General features: G+C 47.6%; 1 protein-coding gene across 1 annotated transcript in view; it reads right to left on the reverse strand.

Annotated features, from left to right (window-relative positions):
• Positions 1–18,454, reverse strand: part of TLL2 (tolloid-like 2) — a 142,016-nt gene that overhangs the window by 91,518 nt on the left and 32,044 nt on the right. The window contains exon 2 of the mRNA XM_010833035.1: positions 12,410–12,520. Within this exon, the coding sequence (XP_010831337.1) occupies positions 12,410–12,520 (111 nt within the window). The remainder of the gene's footprint in view (positions 1–12,409; positions 12,521–18,454) is intronic.

Consider the following 18,454-nt stretch of genomic DNA (forward strand, 5'->3'; position numbering starts at 1 on the left):
AGGTCCTTTGTTGGCAGGGGGCGGGTGGGGGGGAGGTGGGGTGCCGGGGCTGGGATAGCGGCTCCCTGCACAGATGCCCAAGGGTGGTCCCTGCCCCTCCCCCACCTGGTCTGCACCCTGTTGTGACTCCAAGTAGCCTTCCGGCCCAGTTTCTCCAAATTCTGACAAACGCAGTCATAATAAAAATCAATCCAAAGGTGAATTAACTTTTCCCAACACTTCAAATTCACAGAGAACTCTGGCTTCAGTCCAAGGTATAAGTCAGCCTCTGAACGAGGCCTCAGGGAGAGAGATGATAGAATCCTTATGTTGCGTTCTTTTTTCCTTCCCAAAGAGCAGATGTGCACTCTATCAGATGCCTCTTTTTCATCTCAAATCATCTCAGTAAATTGAAAACTTTATGGGCGGAATAACTGCCAGGCCTCGCCCGGTTCCTCGCCCCAGTCCTCTCCAGTTGCTGACTGCACGCGGAGCCAGCCCTGTCCTCAGGCGGGGGGATTTAGGGAGTTTGGGCTCCACACTTGAGGGTCACAGCGGCACATCGCCTTTGGCTCCGATTTTGATCTAAGGAATTCTGCTTAATGTCTGACCCCCGTCCCCACCTTATTCTCTCAGGCCAAGGCTCTGACTTCTTGTCCTCCTTAGTACCCACTTTGCGGAAGAACCAGGGTCCTTGCCTTTTCTTCCCAGCTTCCAGCATGGCACTGGAACCCTCTGTGAGTTTTATTACAGGCCTCTCTGATGCTGTCTGCCTGGCTCTCTGGCCTCAAACGAACATTCCTGCCTTCTCCATCAGGTCTTGGGTCCCAGGCTGGATGCCCAATACCGACTTCTGCCTGATGACAGCTGTCACACCTTCTCTCCAGGGGTGAGTTCTGCCCACTGGACCTCACCTCCTCTGGGAAGTCGGTAGGGCCCCCAAACCCATGGGGTCTTTTGGTTCCAGGTCCTCCCCCACCTCAGCCTGCCCCATTCCTGCAGTACTGCCAAAGCAGGACCATAATCACGCCCATCATTAAAATTCCATCTCCTTAATGGCGGAAGAAAAAGTGGATACAGCTGTACCCTTGGTGCTGAGCACAGAAGAGGTTCCCAGTTAGCATCTGGTCCTTAAAGGAAGAAGAGAGGGAGTGGAGGGAGAGAGAGGGAAAGGGACTCTTAACCAAGAACACAGCGTTCAGCAGAGCTGTGGGCAGACCCAAGGGGAGTGTAAGACATGCCTAAGTCACAGTGCAGCTATAAAGATCAAGTTCTAGACTGTGGGAGCCGAGGCAAATTCTCTCTGGAAGAGAAGGGGTGAAATAGAGCCATCAGCGAAGGGTGAGCTCAGATCCGCAAAGAAAAGAGCTGAGAGGAGCTCTGGAGGAGTGGGAAGAAAGGCTGGCACTTTGTCTCTGGCTTGGAAAAGACCCAAGGACCACTCCAAGGCTCTGTACGAAGGTATCAGTAAAGGTAAGCTACTGACCATGTGGCCAAAGGATACCTTCTTCAGATACTCTTGCAGGGTGATCTGGGCTTGCCCAGCCTGAGAGCACCACCCCTGAGTATGCACCTTTCTTCATTGCTGGATCCCATGCCAGGCACCCACATTCAAATGAACAGTCCTAACCCCAGGTGGCCTGCGGGAGCAGAGGAGCAAGGAGGCCACCATGCAATCCTGAGGCTACATCTTCAACTCACAAGGGTTTGTCTGCTACTGTCCCTGTGCCCAGGCTGATGCTGGAACTAAAGAGAGAGCACCAAAAGCAAACAAAGAGAAGTCACAGCTGTTGACAGTTTGGTGGGCAAAGCAAGGCACACACTGAACATGAACACAGCAACCTGAGATGGCAGGGGGCAGGATGAAGAGCAGCTCCATAAGTGCCTAGAACTCGCCCTTGTCTTCTATCTTCACCTCTCAAAGGTAGTGGTGGGGAAACCAAGCCTTCACAGCTCAAGGTAACAGGGTTAGTGGTGAAGCCAGCAACTATTTCTAGAAGCGATGCAGTGTGGAGGCTAAAAGCAACCTTTGACATTAGACAAAGTTAAGTCCTAATCTTGGCTCTACCAATAGTTGTGTGATCAAAGAAAGGTTACACACTTCTCTGAACTTTAGCTTACATATCTGTAGGTTATCAACAGTACCTGCCACATAGAGCTGTTGTATGAAGATTAAATGAGATCATTTAAGACATTATTTGGAGAAGGAAATAGCAGCCCACTCCAGTATTCTTGCCTGGAAAATCCTGTGGACAGAGGAGCCTGGCAGGTTGCAGTCCATGGGGTCACAAAGAGTTGGACGTGACTAAGCGACTAAACAAGACAATTAGCATACCACAAACAGTAGTTACTCTTTTGGCTGTTGCCATCAAAGAAGAACCAACATCTAATCCATTCTCAGATTTTGTTTGGCCAACTTCATGACCTAGAGTTTGACTCAGGTGGACTAGGGAAGGCTTTATGTTGGAGATTGATAGAGATTCCCCATGACTGGTGGGATCTAAATCCAAGGATCTGATCAGATGACACTGGTGCAGGCCCAGCTCCAGAAACCCCAGCGGCATGCAGGCAGGCTACTGCAAAGGAAACGACTCCAAGGCATCTAGGGAGTGTGGAGTCTGGGACACAGGTGGGCTGGGAGATGAGAAGGCAGGAGCCAGCATACAGATGGTCATATGGGTATTATTCCTTGAGCACCTACTATTCCTCAGACTCCAGGCTGAGTGCTTTACCTCCCACACTTTCCCATTCCCCCCACATTTCCAATTTCCAAATAAGGAAGGAATCCCCTAACTCCTACAGTTAATCAGTATAAGCCAGGGAGGCCCGCCTGACCCCAGCATCCATGCCTTTCTATCCTGCAGCTCTAGGATCCAGTATGTCCCCGTGAGAACATCTCTGACAGAGTGGAAACAGACAGGACCTGAGTTTCATAACTTGGAATTCACAGAGTAAACTTCTTAAAACTGCAAGCAAAACTGTGTATGTATCTTTTTCTCAAAGAAGTGCTGAAAATACTCATCAGACTCTCAGAGGAATTTGTGAAGCACAAAATATCAAGTCCAATATAAAGAGATAAAAAGAAGTCCCCAAGACCTTATTCCCAAGCTCTGGAGGAGATAGTGGAAAGGATGAGTAAGATTGCTCCTGACAGCTTCTTGTTCCTCTAAACCAGTGGCCCCAGCAAGAGTGATCTCACCCAGATGATGTTTTCTGATGTGACAGAGGACAGTTTTGAACACAACCGTCTCCATCTCAGCAAGCCTAACCTGCCATTCATCCATAAGCTCAGGACACCGTCCCTTCTACAGGATGTCACAGGGAGCCATCACTGCCCCTGTTTCTTTCCTGGATGCTGGTCAGTTAGTAGCAAGCATGCCCACCGCCAATAAAGATTAATGAAAAGCTAAAGCTACGTCTACCCAGCATGGGAAATGTCTCCATGGGAGGACAGTCAAAAAAACCACAGCCTGTTGATGGGACTGCTCAAAGCAACCCCCACTCACAAGTTCTCTCAAGGGCCTCACAGCTAAAAATGTGTCCAGGAACAGAGACATGTTGGGTCCCTTGGAAGGCAGGGCCCAGGAACCCGTGTGGTATGTGTGGGTCTCTCATGGGTACGCTTTAGCCTTTTGTGCCTAAATTTAGCCCCTCAATGCTCAATGGCCTCTGCTTCCTCTCTTTTCTCCAGCTTGAAGCACCAGAGCTCAAATACAGAGTTCAAACTGGCTTGAAGGAAGTCAGGATGTGGTTTCATGAGACCCTCTATTCAGAGGAGACTCTGAGACCAGGTGATGGTAGCACATACTCCTATGAGTCACAGACAAAGTAGGAGAAGGAACTCAAGGAGTCGAAGGCTCTGTGGGGTCCATCTGTGAGAGATAAGGCCTAAGGAGAGGAGGCAAGTTACCCTAACTTAAGTCTTTGACTCTCTCCAGCTGATTTATTGTTTTGAACTCAAACGCCCAAACTGTTGGGCTTATGTGGACATTCTACACAGATGGCAGGAGTTAAGAGTTAGGTTGGTTCTTTAAAAAGAAATGGACATGGCCCAGTGGCTCAAAAATAGGCAAGGCGGGAAACGTCAGCTTCCATCAGAGCCAGTAAGTAATTAAAGCCATTTCCCCTTCCAGAGTCTTCATTACAAAGAGCAAGAAATCAGATCCATTACCCAGATGGAGAGAACTGCAAGATGAGATTTCCTCTCCAAGTTTCTAAACATTTGCAAAGATGAGAATGTTCAACTTCACTTCCTGGACGCTTTAGGACAGAAACAAACAACCAGAAAGTCCCAAAAAGTCAAGAGCACAGGCCTTTTCTCCACATCTTGTGTGGTTAGGGGGAGAGATATCCCAGAATTCAGAAATGGGTTGTCAGGCTCTGCACGCCCACATCAGAGAGGATGCAAAAGGATGGGAGAATGTGTGTGTGCCTGCGTGTGTGACTGTGTGTGTGTCCCGCTAAGTACTTCCTTCACTACACAGCTAATCCGATTAGCAGCTTTAGGAAACTCTGCAATGTTAATTCAAGGGCCCCATTCATAGAACAGCTTGGCCCATGCCTGCCCACAACTCCCATTCTTCTCACTGCACATAAAACGCTCACAGAAGGACGTTCTCTCCCTGAAGAATGCACTCTCGCCTCCTTACCCCCACACACATCCGAAAGGCTGCTGCCACTTCTCATGGTGGGGGGAATGGGACTGTCTGAAAATGGGCAGAGGGGAAGAACAGTACTCTCTCCGTCTCAAGCACAAAATCAGGTTGATATTAACAACACTGTCAACCCAGGTGGCCACTAAAGCCAGCATCTGAGCTGAAAGGGTGTCATGAATCTCCCCAGTCACAGGGCCCTGGGCAAGCCATTGGTTGTCTGTGGACCTTCACTTCTTTTTCTGTAGTGTGGGGACTTGGAGCAGAGGGCGTAGCTGGGACAGAAGATCAGAAGGAAGGACACTGGGGGTCTGTACAGACACGATGCCATAGTGTTTCGCTGGAGGATGAAGAGAGGGAAGGGAATGAGTGTGTGGGCTGTGGATAAAGCATCGAGGACCTGTGGCACCAGATAAGGAATGTTTCTGATAAGGGATGGGGAGTCATGGAAGGGTTTTAAAAAGCAGTGCATCAGTTTTCTCAGGCTGCCATGACAAGTTACCACAGAGTGGGCGGCTTACAAACAGGTATCTATTCTTTCCCAGTTCTAAAGGATAGCAGTCTGAAATCAGGAGGTCAGCAGGGCTATGCTCCCTCTGCTCTAGGCTCTAGGGGAGAATCCTTCCTTGCCTCGTCCTAGCTTGTGGTGATTAAGTGATTAACCGAAAGTTGCTCAGTCATGTCTGACTCTTTGCAACCCCATGGACTACACAGTCCATGGAATTCTCCAGGCCAGAATACTGGAGTGGGTAGCCTTTCCCTTCTCCAAGGGATCTTCCCAACCCAGGGATCAAACCCAGGTCTCCCACATTGCAGGTGGATTCTTTACCAGCTGAGCCACCAGGGAAGCCCAAGAATTCTGAAGTGGGTAGCCAATCCCTTCTCCAGTGGATTTTCCGAATCCAGGAATCGAACCGGGGTCTCCTGCATCACAGGCGGATTCTTTACCTCTCCACAATCCTTGGTGTCCATTGGCTTGTAGCTATATCACTCTTCATGTGGTCTTCCTCTCTGTGTTCTTCTGTGTCCTCTCTTCTTATAAAGATTCTAGTCACTGGACTCAGGGCCCCCCAAATCAAGGATGATCTCAAGATGCTTAACTAATTAGATCTGCAAAGACTCTTTTCAAACAAGGTTGTATTCTGGGGTTTGGATAGACATAAATCTAGGGGAACACTATTCAATCTAGCACATTGGTTGCAAGGTCAGGTCCAGGAAGATCACTTGGAAGCAGGATGGGGAAGCAGAAACTGGAGGCAGGGAGACTGATCTAATCAGAAATAATTACCAATAGCCTAGGATCCTAAATGACCAGCAAGGGAGCTCCCTTCTGGGGACCCAGAGCCCTCAGCAGCTATTTTTGTGGCCAGCCCAGCACACTGAGTGGGCTCTCAAACCCACCTAGGTACAAGGTCTTGGCTCACTTCCTGGTCCAGAAAGACTCCAGCTCCTTTCCCAGGGCTAGCAAAGGCATGGCTACATGCACCCTGTTGGTTTCCATTCCTTCCTTCTGGCAACATGGCAGACAGGTTGGTACCACGGAGGACACAGCCTAGGAGACTGGAAGCCTTGGGTTCTAGTCCTGACACTGCAACTGGCTGAATTTGGGACACAGGGCACATCTAGAGAACGAGGCAGACCAGATCATTTCTAGAACAAGGACACTGTTTCATTCAGCAACCAGGAAAGCAGCTCCAAGTTCACAGGAGAGAGCAGGGAAAGGAGGGATCTGGGGCCACAATGCATCCCATCCCCCTCCAGGGATTTAGCCCTGTTCCCACTCCACCCTCCCAAAAACTCAGGGGTAATTACCCAAACTTGGAAATGAGATAACCAATATCTAAGAATACATCCTTTCACACATTTGGAAGTACAAAGAGCGGATAAAGGTGTGGTTCCTTTAAAATTTTTTTTTTTAACCAAAGCAAACGTTTAAAGATCTATGCACAGCGTTGTTCACAGTAGCAATGTCTCTAATAGAAAACAACAACAAAAAAACATTACAGAAAAGAAGAAAAACAGCCATCATGTCCATCTGTATAGATTAATTTGATAAATGGTGGCAAAGTTGTACATGAAATGTGATCAACCTCAAAATACCACATGAAAAGATGCCCAGGGTATGGTGTTAAAGACGCAGGTTATGCAAGAGGGTGTTAAGAGAAATTCCTTTTATGTTTAAAAAATATCTTCACATGACCTGAGAGCAGTAAGGCTGGAAGGGGTCCAGCAAACAGATCCTGATGCGGACCCCTAACGCTGGGAGAAAAGGGGATTTTCACTTTATACTTTTTACAGTTTCGAGCTATTGGACTTTTTTTTTTTTAACAACCAGTGGTATTAGTTTAATCAGCAAAAACAATTTAAAATATTCCCATTATGAAAATAAAATAACTGTTTTACATAGATGCAAAGTCCTATAGGCCCTCAGAGAAAAGTAATCAAGATAAAAATAACCTTGCATAAAAACACACCAGAAAAAACTATATATCTCTAGCTTGGGAAGGAGGAAATATCAGGAAGGTTTATGTTTCAAAAGCCTCATGCCCGAGCCCCCAAAGTTCCCTCCTGCACGTAACAAATGTCCATCATCCTCTACTTTAACCTTGAACCCACCTAGGTCAGTGTTCTTTCTACAAATACCACTACTAACAATGAGGAAGAACAGGAAGGGCTGATATTTATTGAGCATTTCTCATGTGCCAGGCACTGTGCTCAGCACTCTGCATGTATTCTTTCCTTTGGTCCTCACAACATCACTCCAAGGTGAGGAGTATTACTCTACCCATTTAACAGATGAAGATACTGAGGCCCTGCTCAAGGATTCAAGCCCAGACAGTCTGAGGTCAAAGCTAGTGATGGTGACCAGTGCTTTGACTACACTCCTGAGAGCAATGCCCTGTGGGAGCTTTTCACCCCTAAGGCTCCTGGGAGATGATTCAGGGCCTGCCAGTCTCCATCTACTTCTTCCTTCTCTCTCCAACCTTCTAGATACAAAAGTGCTGGGCCACCTCTGGGGGATCCAAAGTCGAATCTGTGTGGACTCTGTTCTCTCTCAGCTCACAGTGGAGAAGGAACGAGAAGACAGATTCTCAGGTTTTTAGAGCATGATGCTCACCATGGTAGCCTTAGAGCACCATGAAGGAGTCAGCAGCAGGGCTGCTAGGCTTCCCTTCCCTGCACATCCTTCAGGCAACCTCCCAGACAGGCAACTCTCGGGCAGCTGGTCATTCAGCTGGCATGGTGGCTGGTCACAGCCCAGCCTCTCTTTGAGGTCTTTTACTTACATTTGCAAGCCTGGGTCCCCATGCTGTGCCATGGCAGGTCCCCCAAGGACAGCAGGAGGATTGCTGAGAGGAGCCACCCTGAGCATTCATGATGATGATGCTGTGCAGTTCTGGAGGGATGAGTGGGGTCCCCAAGCTGGAAAGACCAAGACCCAGAGGTCTCCCTGGGTCCTGCATGGTCACCTCCGCTGCTTTCCAAATCAACACGTACCCACACAGCTGTAAATTGGTGCAACCACTTGGGAAATCTGACTGCATCTACTAATAACTTACAAATACCCTGTGACCCAGCAATTCCACTCCTGGGTACATAAACAGAAATGAGTGCTTATGTCCACCGAAAGGCAGATACAAGACTGTGAGTAGTAGTTTCAGTTATCATATCCCTAAACCGTCAAATGTCTAAATGGCTCTCAATGGAATAATGAATAAACTGGGGTATTTTCATGCAGGAGAACACAGCACAAGAACCAAAGAGGACAAACCAGAGCTTCACACACAACATGGGGGAAATTCCACAGTCACAAAACTGAGGGGGAGGAGACACAAACAGCACAAACTGCACAGGTCCATTCACGTCGGTGAAATGCATCCGTGTGGAGAGAGGTCAGATGAACGGCTGCCGTGGGGTGGGTGCTGGCTGGAAGGGGGCATGAGAGGGAGTCTTGGGGCTCTGGAAATATTCCACCCCTTGGTCTGGACACAGAAAACTACATCATACTGCATGTCTGAGCTATGTGAAGTTCACTAATTTTTTGTTCGCGTTGCATGGCTCACGGGACCTCAGTTCCCTGACCAGGGATTGAACCCGGGCCGTAGCAAGGTTCCCTAGTTTTAAGTACTAAAATAATATAACAAAAGTGAAGTGAGTGAAAGTTGCTCAGTTGTGTCCAACTCTTTGCAACCCCATGGACTATACAGTCCATGGAATTCTCCAGGCCAGAATACTGGAGTGGGTAGCCATTCCCTTCTCCAGGGGATCTTCCCAACCTAGGGATGAAACCCAGGTCTCCAATATTGCAGGCGGATTCTTTACCAGCTGAGCCACAAAGGAAGCCCAGGAATACTGGAGTGGGTAACCTATCCCTTCTCCAGCAGATCTTCCTGACCGAGGAATTGAACCAGGGTCTCCTGCATTGCAGGTGGATTCTTTACAAGCTGAGCTACCAGGGAAGCCCAATATAGCAAAAAAGAAAATTAAAAAAAAATTAATCACACAAAACTTACAATCTGATCAACTTCTCTAGGACACCAGTAAGAATCTGGCAGGGGGCGGGGATGGGGGGGCATATATGATGAGCTGGAATGAGAGAATTATGAAGAGATGCTTCCTTTGGTTGGAGCTCAATTATGATGCAATTTACACACCATGTAAATAACGGTGTGAGAAATAATTTGGGTTCTGAAATCCCATTTAACATTCAAATGGACTTTTCAAACTGTACAGGAGAGGTCTCCTCAAATCCAAAGAAGTGATAATCATAAAGCCAGACACCAAAAGAAGCTTGTTCCTCCCTTCTCCCGGCCACAGGCGATGAGGACCCCTGACCTCCTGACAACCTTTGCCCTCTTGCCTTCCTCTCCGCCCTACATCCTGTGTGGAGCTTGGCCTAGTTCTTGCAAGCTGCTCATGTTCCCCATGAGCCATGGCAGTTGCCCCCACCCTGCTGAGCACAGTCCTACCGCACCCTGCCCCCCGCCAACATAAAGAAGGAGCAGACCTTGGACAAGAAGGGAGCTTATCACCAATTCAGCGGAGGTTGCCATCCCATTTCCCACCCCAAGAATGACCCCTCCCTCAGTATGGAATGTCCTTCTCTCCTCTTCGACTCCTTCTCCAATCTGGGAATCCCGTCCACCTCCCCAGGACCTCCTCCTCTGGGAAGCCTTTCTGACTCCCCCACACCAGCAATGGCACCCTTCTCGGTGTCCCTACTCCCCCTGTGCTTCCTGGGACCTCTGCCTCTAACTCTTCATTCGTTTTGCATCTATTTCCTCCGCGAGCTGGTGAACCCTTAAGAGACACCTCAGTCTATACCTTCTCAGGATTTGGCACTAGACCTGGCACAAAATGAACACTCAGTAGAGGTTTCAATTAATAATTGAGTGAGTGAGTGAGTGAGTCAACTGGGACCATACCCAGAAATATGAATACAGTGTATTCGCCTTCCCTCCCAAATGAATACAGATCCCAGGGCCTTTTGTGCCAGGAGATGCTGAAATGGAGAATTGGTAAATTAGTTCTAGTGGAATCTTTGAGCTGTGGGCGGGGGGGGGCGGCTTTGGGGATGTTCTTGAATGCCACTAAGCAGAGGGGAAGGGGTGGCCCTGACAACCCCTCTTCCACCGTCACCACCAGCGAGCGGCATGGTAAGGCTACCCAAGCATCCAGTCAGGAACCCAGCAACCTCAGGGCTGCAGATGGGATGTCAAGAGCAGTGGTAGAGGGGACTCCACCAAGCTCCTCCAGCCATAGATAAGCAAATTACATTTCCATTCAGAAACATTAGGCAGGACCCCTGCCGCCCACAGAGGAAAGCCCCAGCTCTCTCAGGCCACAGACACTGGGTACCATGGGAGTTGCCTCCACTCTGGGCACATTCCCACCCACCCTGTCAACAGGCACCTCGATCATCTACCCCAACTTCTCCAGGTGCCTCTATCTTCAATAGCTCCCCAAAGAGCCACCCTCCAGTGATGCACAGCTTCCTCTGTTCCTTAAGGCAGCCCCTTTCATACTCCCTGTCTCTGCACACAGTCTCTCCTCTGGCTGAAATGTCTCCTCTTGATTCTTCACCTAAGGAACTCCTATTCATCCTTCAAGACACAAGACCATTCCCATGATGACTTTCTTGGCCCCACTGCTCTTGATTCATTGTAACCCTTGCCCGGAGGAATGACAGTTTATCTATCTACGCTTCAGTTTCATTCCGCTGGACTGGGTGCCTTAGTGATTCCATCTGTCATTGCCTGAGAACATGCCACGTGCCAGGCACCAGGTTAGCCCATTCCTTTTGGAGTAAATCCTCCCAACCCCTACTGACCGGTGTGCTGGTTTCATCCTCATTTTAGAGACAGGAAGACTGAACTCTGAGATGTTAGTGAGCTCGACCAGGTCTAAGCTCTGTCTGCCTGGCATGAAAGCTCTCCTTGAAGGCGGAGGCCACACGCTATTCCTCTTTCTCTTACCAGCACTGCACTAGACCCATGAGAGGTCTAAAAAGGGAAGTATCCAGTATTATAATACAGTAGAGTGTCATTGGAGAGGAAATGGCACCCCACTCCAGTACTCTTGCCTGGAAAATCCCATGGACGGAGGAGCCTGGTAGGCTGCAGTCCATGGGGTCGCTAAGAGTCGGACATGACTGAGCAACTTCACTTTCACTTTTCACTTTCATGCATTGGAGAAGGAAGTGGCAACCCACTCCAGTGTTCTTGCCTGGAGAATCCCAGGGACAGAAGAGCCTGGTGGGCTGCCATCTATGGGGTCGCACAGAGTCGGACACGACTGAAGCGACTTAGCAGCAGCAGCAGCAGCAGCAGAGTGTCATCAGTTATGCAAGACGAATGCTCTGGAGATCTGCTGTATCACATCGAGCTTGTAGTTTCCAGTATTGTGTTGTACATTTAACATTTCGTTAAGACAATAGATCTCACGTTAAGTGTTCTTACCACAATTTTTTAAAGCCTCAAAAGAAAGGAAAGGAGAGTGGGTAGAGGGGTCACAGGTAGGACAGAAAGTGTAGCATCTGGCACACAGGAGCCTTGGTCACTGTCAGCCACACAGCCTATCATCTCCACAATGCAGAACCCTGGGCTTCTTTCTGAGACTGGAGATTCCACAGAGGGGAGGCGTCTGAGTACAGGGGGCAGGGGGTGAGGAGAACTCAGGAAACCAGTCTCGTCACTGCTTACCCCAAGGTGAAGGCATGCAAGGAGGGTGGGAGAGGTGTTGTCCAAGCTTTATACGCCTTGTCAGTGTTTCCTGGCCCAGGGGGGATTTCCACCTGGTTTGTAGGCCAAGCAAGTGCACAATCCCCCTGTTTCCTTGCCATCTCCCGCCACAAGCATCTTCCCACTACTAATCAGCATCAGCATCACCACCACATGCCCTCAGTGGAGCCTCTCTAGGAATTCTCTCCATTTGGGAAGTGCCAGACCCTGAGGCCAGAGTCCTGAGAACCTGTGTTGAGTTCAAGTCTCTGAGCTTAGGGTTGAACCTTTGGATAAAGAGGCAAATGGAGGTCTTCTTAGAAGGACAGGTAAATTTCAGCTTCCCAGCCTGCAATGGAGAAGAAGTGGTCCCTCTGGTTTTCCATTGACAGGTGGGCCCTGGACCAACAGGCCAAATACCAATGATTTGTGGTCCACATCTACCCACGTCTGAGTCCCCGCCCTTTCCTCCAGGGCAGGGGCGGAGGGGACACCTACCTGGGTCCAAGCCCCTGGCCCTTCCTTCCAGGGCAGGGGCGGAGGGGACATCGTACTTACCTGTGCTGTGTCCCATGTCCTCCATTGACTGCTTGACCCAGTCATGGGCTTTGTCTATGTGAAATAACTTCAGGTCCTCTTCATCTAAGGCAATGTCTCCCCAAAAGACAGCTGGGAAGGAAAAATAGAAGTGTATCAATTTAAGCTGGAGATCAAAGAATGAATTTACTAGTGGCCCAGAGGGTATTGGAAGCTAAGTAGCAAACTCTAGAAAAGATAGTCCATCCAATCAAATTTCTCCCTGAGCCTAAGAGACAGGACTGGTAGAGAGAGAACAACAGATAATAAATCTGTGCATCAAAGCCACAGGGCTGGGGCCAACTGAACTGAAGATTAAAGGCCTAGGTCAGGAAAATGCAAAACCAGAGTGAAATATTGTCTCACGTCTGTTAGAATGGCTGTTATCAAAAACACTAGAAAAGGAAGTGTGGGCAAAGATGTGGAGAAAAGGGAACCCTCTTGCACTGTTGGTGGGCATGTAAATTGGTACAGCTCTTATGGAAAACAAGCTTTCCTGGTGGCTCAGTGGTAAAGAACCCGCCTTCCAATGCTGAGGACACAGGTTCAATCCCTGGGTCAGGAAGATTCTCTGGAGAAAGAAATGCCAACCCACTCCAGTATGCTTGCCTGGGAAATCCCACTGAAAACGGAGCCTGGCAGGCTACAGTCTATGGGGTTGCAAAAGAATCAGACATGACTTAGTGACTAAACGACAAAAACCATGGAAAACAATATGGCAGTTTCCCCCAAAAATGAAAAACAGAACTACTATGTGACCTAGCGGTTCCACTTCTGAGTACTTACCTAAAGAAAATGAAAACACTGACTTGAAACAATATCTGTATCTCCACATTCATTGCAGCGTTATTTACAATAGCCAAGATATGGAAACAACGTTAAGTGTCAGCCATGAAAAAAGAACAAAGTCTTGCCAGCTGCAACAACATGGATGGATGTGGAGGGCATTAGGCTAAGTGAAATAAGTCAGACAGAGAAAGACAAACATCACATGATCTCTTTTACATGCAGAATATATATATTCCACATGAAAGCTTATATGTATATATATACACAAACATGGTTGCCAGAGGCAGGGAGTGGGGCAGGTGTGGGAGAAATAGGTAAATTATTTTTATTGTTTTTATTTTGTTGTTGTTTAAATAAGTTGAGTTAAAAAAAAAAGAATCAAGCAATTCATAGTGGGAATGAAAAGGAATGGAGAGAATCTGGAAAATCAGGAACTTGGGGAGTTGGAAGAGCCAACCTATTCTTATCACTAAACAGTAAAAGAAAAACTGAGAAGGCCTTTGAGTAACAATGACTGATTAAAACTCAGGCTCATGGTGTAGAGAACTGGGAACCCTCAGTCAATGCCAGCAGAGGTATAAAATGGTATACTCCCTATGGAAGGTGTTTGGCATTTTTCTACAAAGTTAAATTTATCACAAGACCCAGCAATTTCACTCCTAGAGATCTCCACAAAGGAAATGAAAATATAGGTCCACATAAAGACATGTACTCAAATGTTAACAGCAGCCTTATTAATGTGCTGTGCTGTGCTTAGTCGCTCAGTTGTGCCCAACTCTTTGCAACCTCATAGACTGCAGCCCGCCAGGCTCTAGGAGCCTTATTAATAATTGCCCCAAACTTGAACACGACCTAAATGTCTATCAACTGTTGAATGGATAAACAAAATGTGGTCTATATATATGATGGAAAACTATCTAGCAATTAAAAAGAACAAACTTAAAAAAAAAAAGAAGTCTTGACACAGGCTACAATACGTGATTCTAAAAAACATCATGCTAAGTGAAAGAAACCAGATGCAGAAGACTACATCTTATACGATTCCATTTATATGAAGCATCTAGAAAGACAAGTTTATAGAGCCAGAAAGAATAGTGATTGCTTATGGCTGGAGGTGTGGATGAGATCAGACTATAAGTTGCCATGAAGGAATTTTTCCAGGTAGTAGAAATGTTCTAAAATTGGACTGTGGTGATGGTTTGCACAGCTACCGATTGGCTTAACCCTTTGAAATTTGCACTTCTTTTCACCTTGTTAAATAGTGTAACAAAGTTGGCTCAGCCAAAGATGGTTTCCAGCTGAGGGTCCTGTGCCCCTCCCACCTTTCTGAAGATTTAGCACAGGTCCACAATACAGGGCCATCTTTTCCTCCAAGGAAAAACATCCTTGTCAATGATGCCTTCACAGTGTGGTCAGGAGCACCCCTCACATTCTGAGAGCAGACAGAGAAGCAAGAGGGCAGAAGGCAAAGGGAGGATATAACAGGACCTGGGAAGACTTCAACAAGCCAAGGAAGTAGCACAATGATGTTCAAGCTTTTGTGCCCACATAATTTTTCAAATATTTTATTTATTTATTATTTTTTGACTGTGTTAGGTCTTAGTTGGGGCATGTGGGATCTAATTCCCTGATCAGATCAGATCAGATCAGTTGCTCAGTCGTGTCCGACTCTTTGCGACCCCATGAATCCCAGGCCCCTTGCCTTGGGAGCATGTAGTCTTAGCCAGTGGACCAGAGGGAAGTCCCTAAAATAATTTTTAAAAGCCACATATCCTTATGTATATTGTGAGCCTAACATTTAAGATTTCCCCCCATGAGTTTAAATACATTTTTAATTTTGTTCACAAGAAGTAAAAAAAAAAATAGTGAACATTTTATACGATGAAGATTGACTATAATTATAATAAATGTTTCAGAACGTGATTTGGTAAAATAGATTTAACCATCTTATTGAATAGCACATGCTACATCAGAAAGAAAACAAGGAAATATTCATCTTGGGTTTTATCGACATATCTTGAAATAATGAAAGTTCAGAAACCATTTCAGTTATACTTAAAAGAATCACTGTCGTTAACTCTTATTTCAGTTGTTTTGAATTCAAAACACCCCACTAAGCACCATGCATCCCCCTAGACAGAGACTCATACAGATAGGAAAAGACAGGAGAATGCCAGGTCTAAAGTGCCTTGTTTTTAGTTGTGTTCACCTCTTTGCGACCCATGGATGGTAGCCTGCCAGGCTCCTCTGTCCATGGGACTCTCCAGGCAAGAATACTGGAGTGGGCTGCCATTTCCTTTTCCAAGATACCTTGACTCATCATCAGAGAAGGCTGCTCTGTGAGCAGTCATTTCTCATTTTCCCTTTAGTGCTCAGAGGCTTTTGTACTCCAGGATGAGTGACGAGTGATGCTTTCTTCAGTAAAGCTGGGGAGGGACCACCATGACCAGGGCATCCTCCAGCAGTTTTAATACAGAATCTTGTGTGGAAGCTTTAGAATCTGGATATTCATTCCCTTAAATTGTCTGCACAGTGCAGCCCTTTCTAAGTCTCTGGTACCCCTGCACACACCAGTTTGCAAACCAGAGAGTAACAGAGGTCAGGGCAAGGGAGCTTCCTAAGTCAGAGGGCTGCCGAGAAACTCCTCCTGGGCTTCCTCAGCCCGCCTTGGTCTCCATCTGTTTTCCAGCCCTTCAAGGCCCAGCACTCAGGAGTCCTGCTTCAAAGGGAAGGAGTCCCAGGCTGCTTCCCACATAAGGAATTCTTCCTGAAATCACTTCCAGCCTGCATGTGTTGTATTGTTCACCTGGGGAGGTAGGTTGATTAAAAACATTAATTTTAAGCCAGAGGAGTCCTGGGTTCAAATCCTGTTATGGCCATTTGATAGCTGTGTGACCTTAAACATATCATTTGACCTTGCTGAGCCTCGGTTTCCTCATCTTGAGATAGAATTGCCTACCTTGCAGAGTTGGCAAGAACTAAATGAAGTAAGTGTGTTAAACACTCGGTACGACAGGTCCTGGCCCTCAGGGAGCATTCAGTGAGGAGTCGTGTCACTGTAATTTTCACTGGGTTCCCTGTCTTTCTCCTACTCTGCTCTGTCTTCATCCAGAAGCCCCTTTCCTGTGAAGCTCACTGAGCTCCCAACAGCCATATCTCTGAATGAAAGTATTCCTCCCACTCCTGAAACATGCCAGCCTTTCTCTGTGTTCCTTTACGAAAAACAGTCCCAACCAGACCACATCAACCAGACCACAGGAGCTAAATTGTGTCTGTGCATCTACCTAACAAATATTTACTGAGCCCACAAATGCAAGGGTGGGGGTACAGGAAGTGAAGCTGGGGGTGTGGGGAGGAGTAGTGTATTCTATAATGCTTTAAATTAATATTGGATTGTCCATATGCAGTCATTCTTGACCTTTCTCATTCCCATTTTATAGATGAAGAAACTGAAATTCCGAGAAGAGAATGACTTGTTTGGGGTCACACAGCCAGCGAGTGGCAGAGCCAAAACAACCAAACCCGGGCTTTTTTCAGTTCCCACGTTTCCTTCCTCAGTTTCCCGTTCTACCAGATTCCAAGTGCCTTGAGGACAGGCTCCAGCTGTACACATATTTCATACAGCAAATCTCACTTTATACTAAGAAAAGCCATCATATACGTGCTCTGGCTCAGAGTGAAGTACTGAATGAGACAAAATGTCCAAGTTGTGCCTGTGTAACCGTGAACAAATAGCCTCTCTGAATCTCAGTTACCTCATCTTTCACATGAGAATAAATAATTATAATAGCTTCCCCACAAGGTTGTTGTGAGCATCAAGTCAGATACTGTGAGTAAAGTTGGCACCAGGCACCACTGGGTAAATATAAGATGCTCAGCTGAGCTGCACCTTCCAGACATGAAGATCCTCAGCAATGGCTCCCATTAATGGTGATGGACAGTGAGATCAGGAGAGGCTGTAACAGGTATGACCTCTCCCACGCCCACAAGGGGGTCATTGACTTACCACTAGCACCCAGCCCAAGGCAGCCCTTACCCACAGCCCCACAGAAGCGGCTGGCCCAGCCTGCCCCTGGGAGCACACACTGGGAAGACCACAGGGTCTGTCACCGGACTGTCCATCTCAGGACCCAGAAAGCCCCCTCCCACACCAGCCTAGCCTCCTCTCCTGTGGTCCTGGAGGGTCCCTGACACCAAGTCTGATCTCACACACTGCCCTTCTGTCTAACGGATGCTGTCTTGGAATCCTAAAGGCAGCTCCTTTGTCCCTCAAGGAGATCAAACCAGTCCTTCCTAAGGGAAATCAGTCCTGAATATTCATTGGAAGGACTGATGCTGAAGCTGAAACTCCAATACTTTGGCCACCTGATGTGAAGAACTGACTCCTTAGAAAAGACCTGATGCTGGGAAGGATTTAAGGCAGGAGGAGAAGGGGACAACAGAGGATGAGATAGTTGGATGGCATCACCGATCTGATGGTCTTGAGTTTGAGTAAGCTCCGGGAGTTGATGATGGACAGGGAAGCCTGGCATGCTGCAGTCCATGGGGTCGCAAAGAGTCAGACACGACTGAGTGACTGAAACCTGTCCCTCAAAGACACAGTCCGAGAAGGCTGCTGCCTGTCACCTAGACGCCTCTCCTAGAATGATTCACCAGCACTGCACTAGGCTCTGGAAGCTCCCCAACATCAGGCCTCAGACCAGAGTAAGTGGTACCCCAGAAGACAGGTCCAGAATCAGCTTGTCATCTCCAGTCCTACTCTGATCCCATTCCATAGACATGAGCATGATGTGGAGAGAGGCTGAGTGATTTGTTCAAGGTCCCTAAACAAGGCATTTCACAGAGCCAAGGCTCCAGTCCAGGACGATTCTCATTATGCTGTCATCTGAACTAGTACAGTAGAATCTGTCCACATGCATCTGGGAGCCAAGAGTGAAAATCCCAATGCCAAAGGGGGAAGACATGGGCTTTGGATATTCAAAATAAGCCTGAGGCAACAGTGGGGAGCCATCACCCCAGACTCCAGTGACAACGTGCATGCTCTTCTGCACCTAGTTCCTTCAACGATCTCAACCAGTGCCCCATACGAGAATTCAAGAATGTTCAGGAGTCAGCTTGGAGGCAGGTGCTGTGACCCAGAGGTCACAACTTCATGTCAACACAGTATCTACTGTGGGTTTATGGCTCCTCCTCCAGCAGAAAGGCACGATAAAGAGCAGACTGAGGGAGGGAGGCAGG

The sequence above is a fragment of the Bison bison genome, unplaced genomic scaffold (assembly GCF_000754665.1).
Source record: "Bison bison bison isolate TAMUID 2011002044 unplaced genomic scaffold, Bison_UMD1.0 scf7180017862979, whole genome shotgun sequence".
NCBI lineage: Eukaryota > Metazoa > Chordata > Mammalia > Artiodactyla > Bovidae > Bison > Bison bison.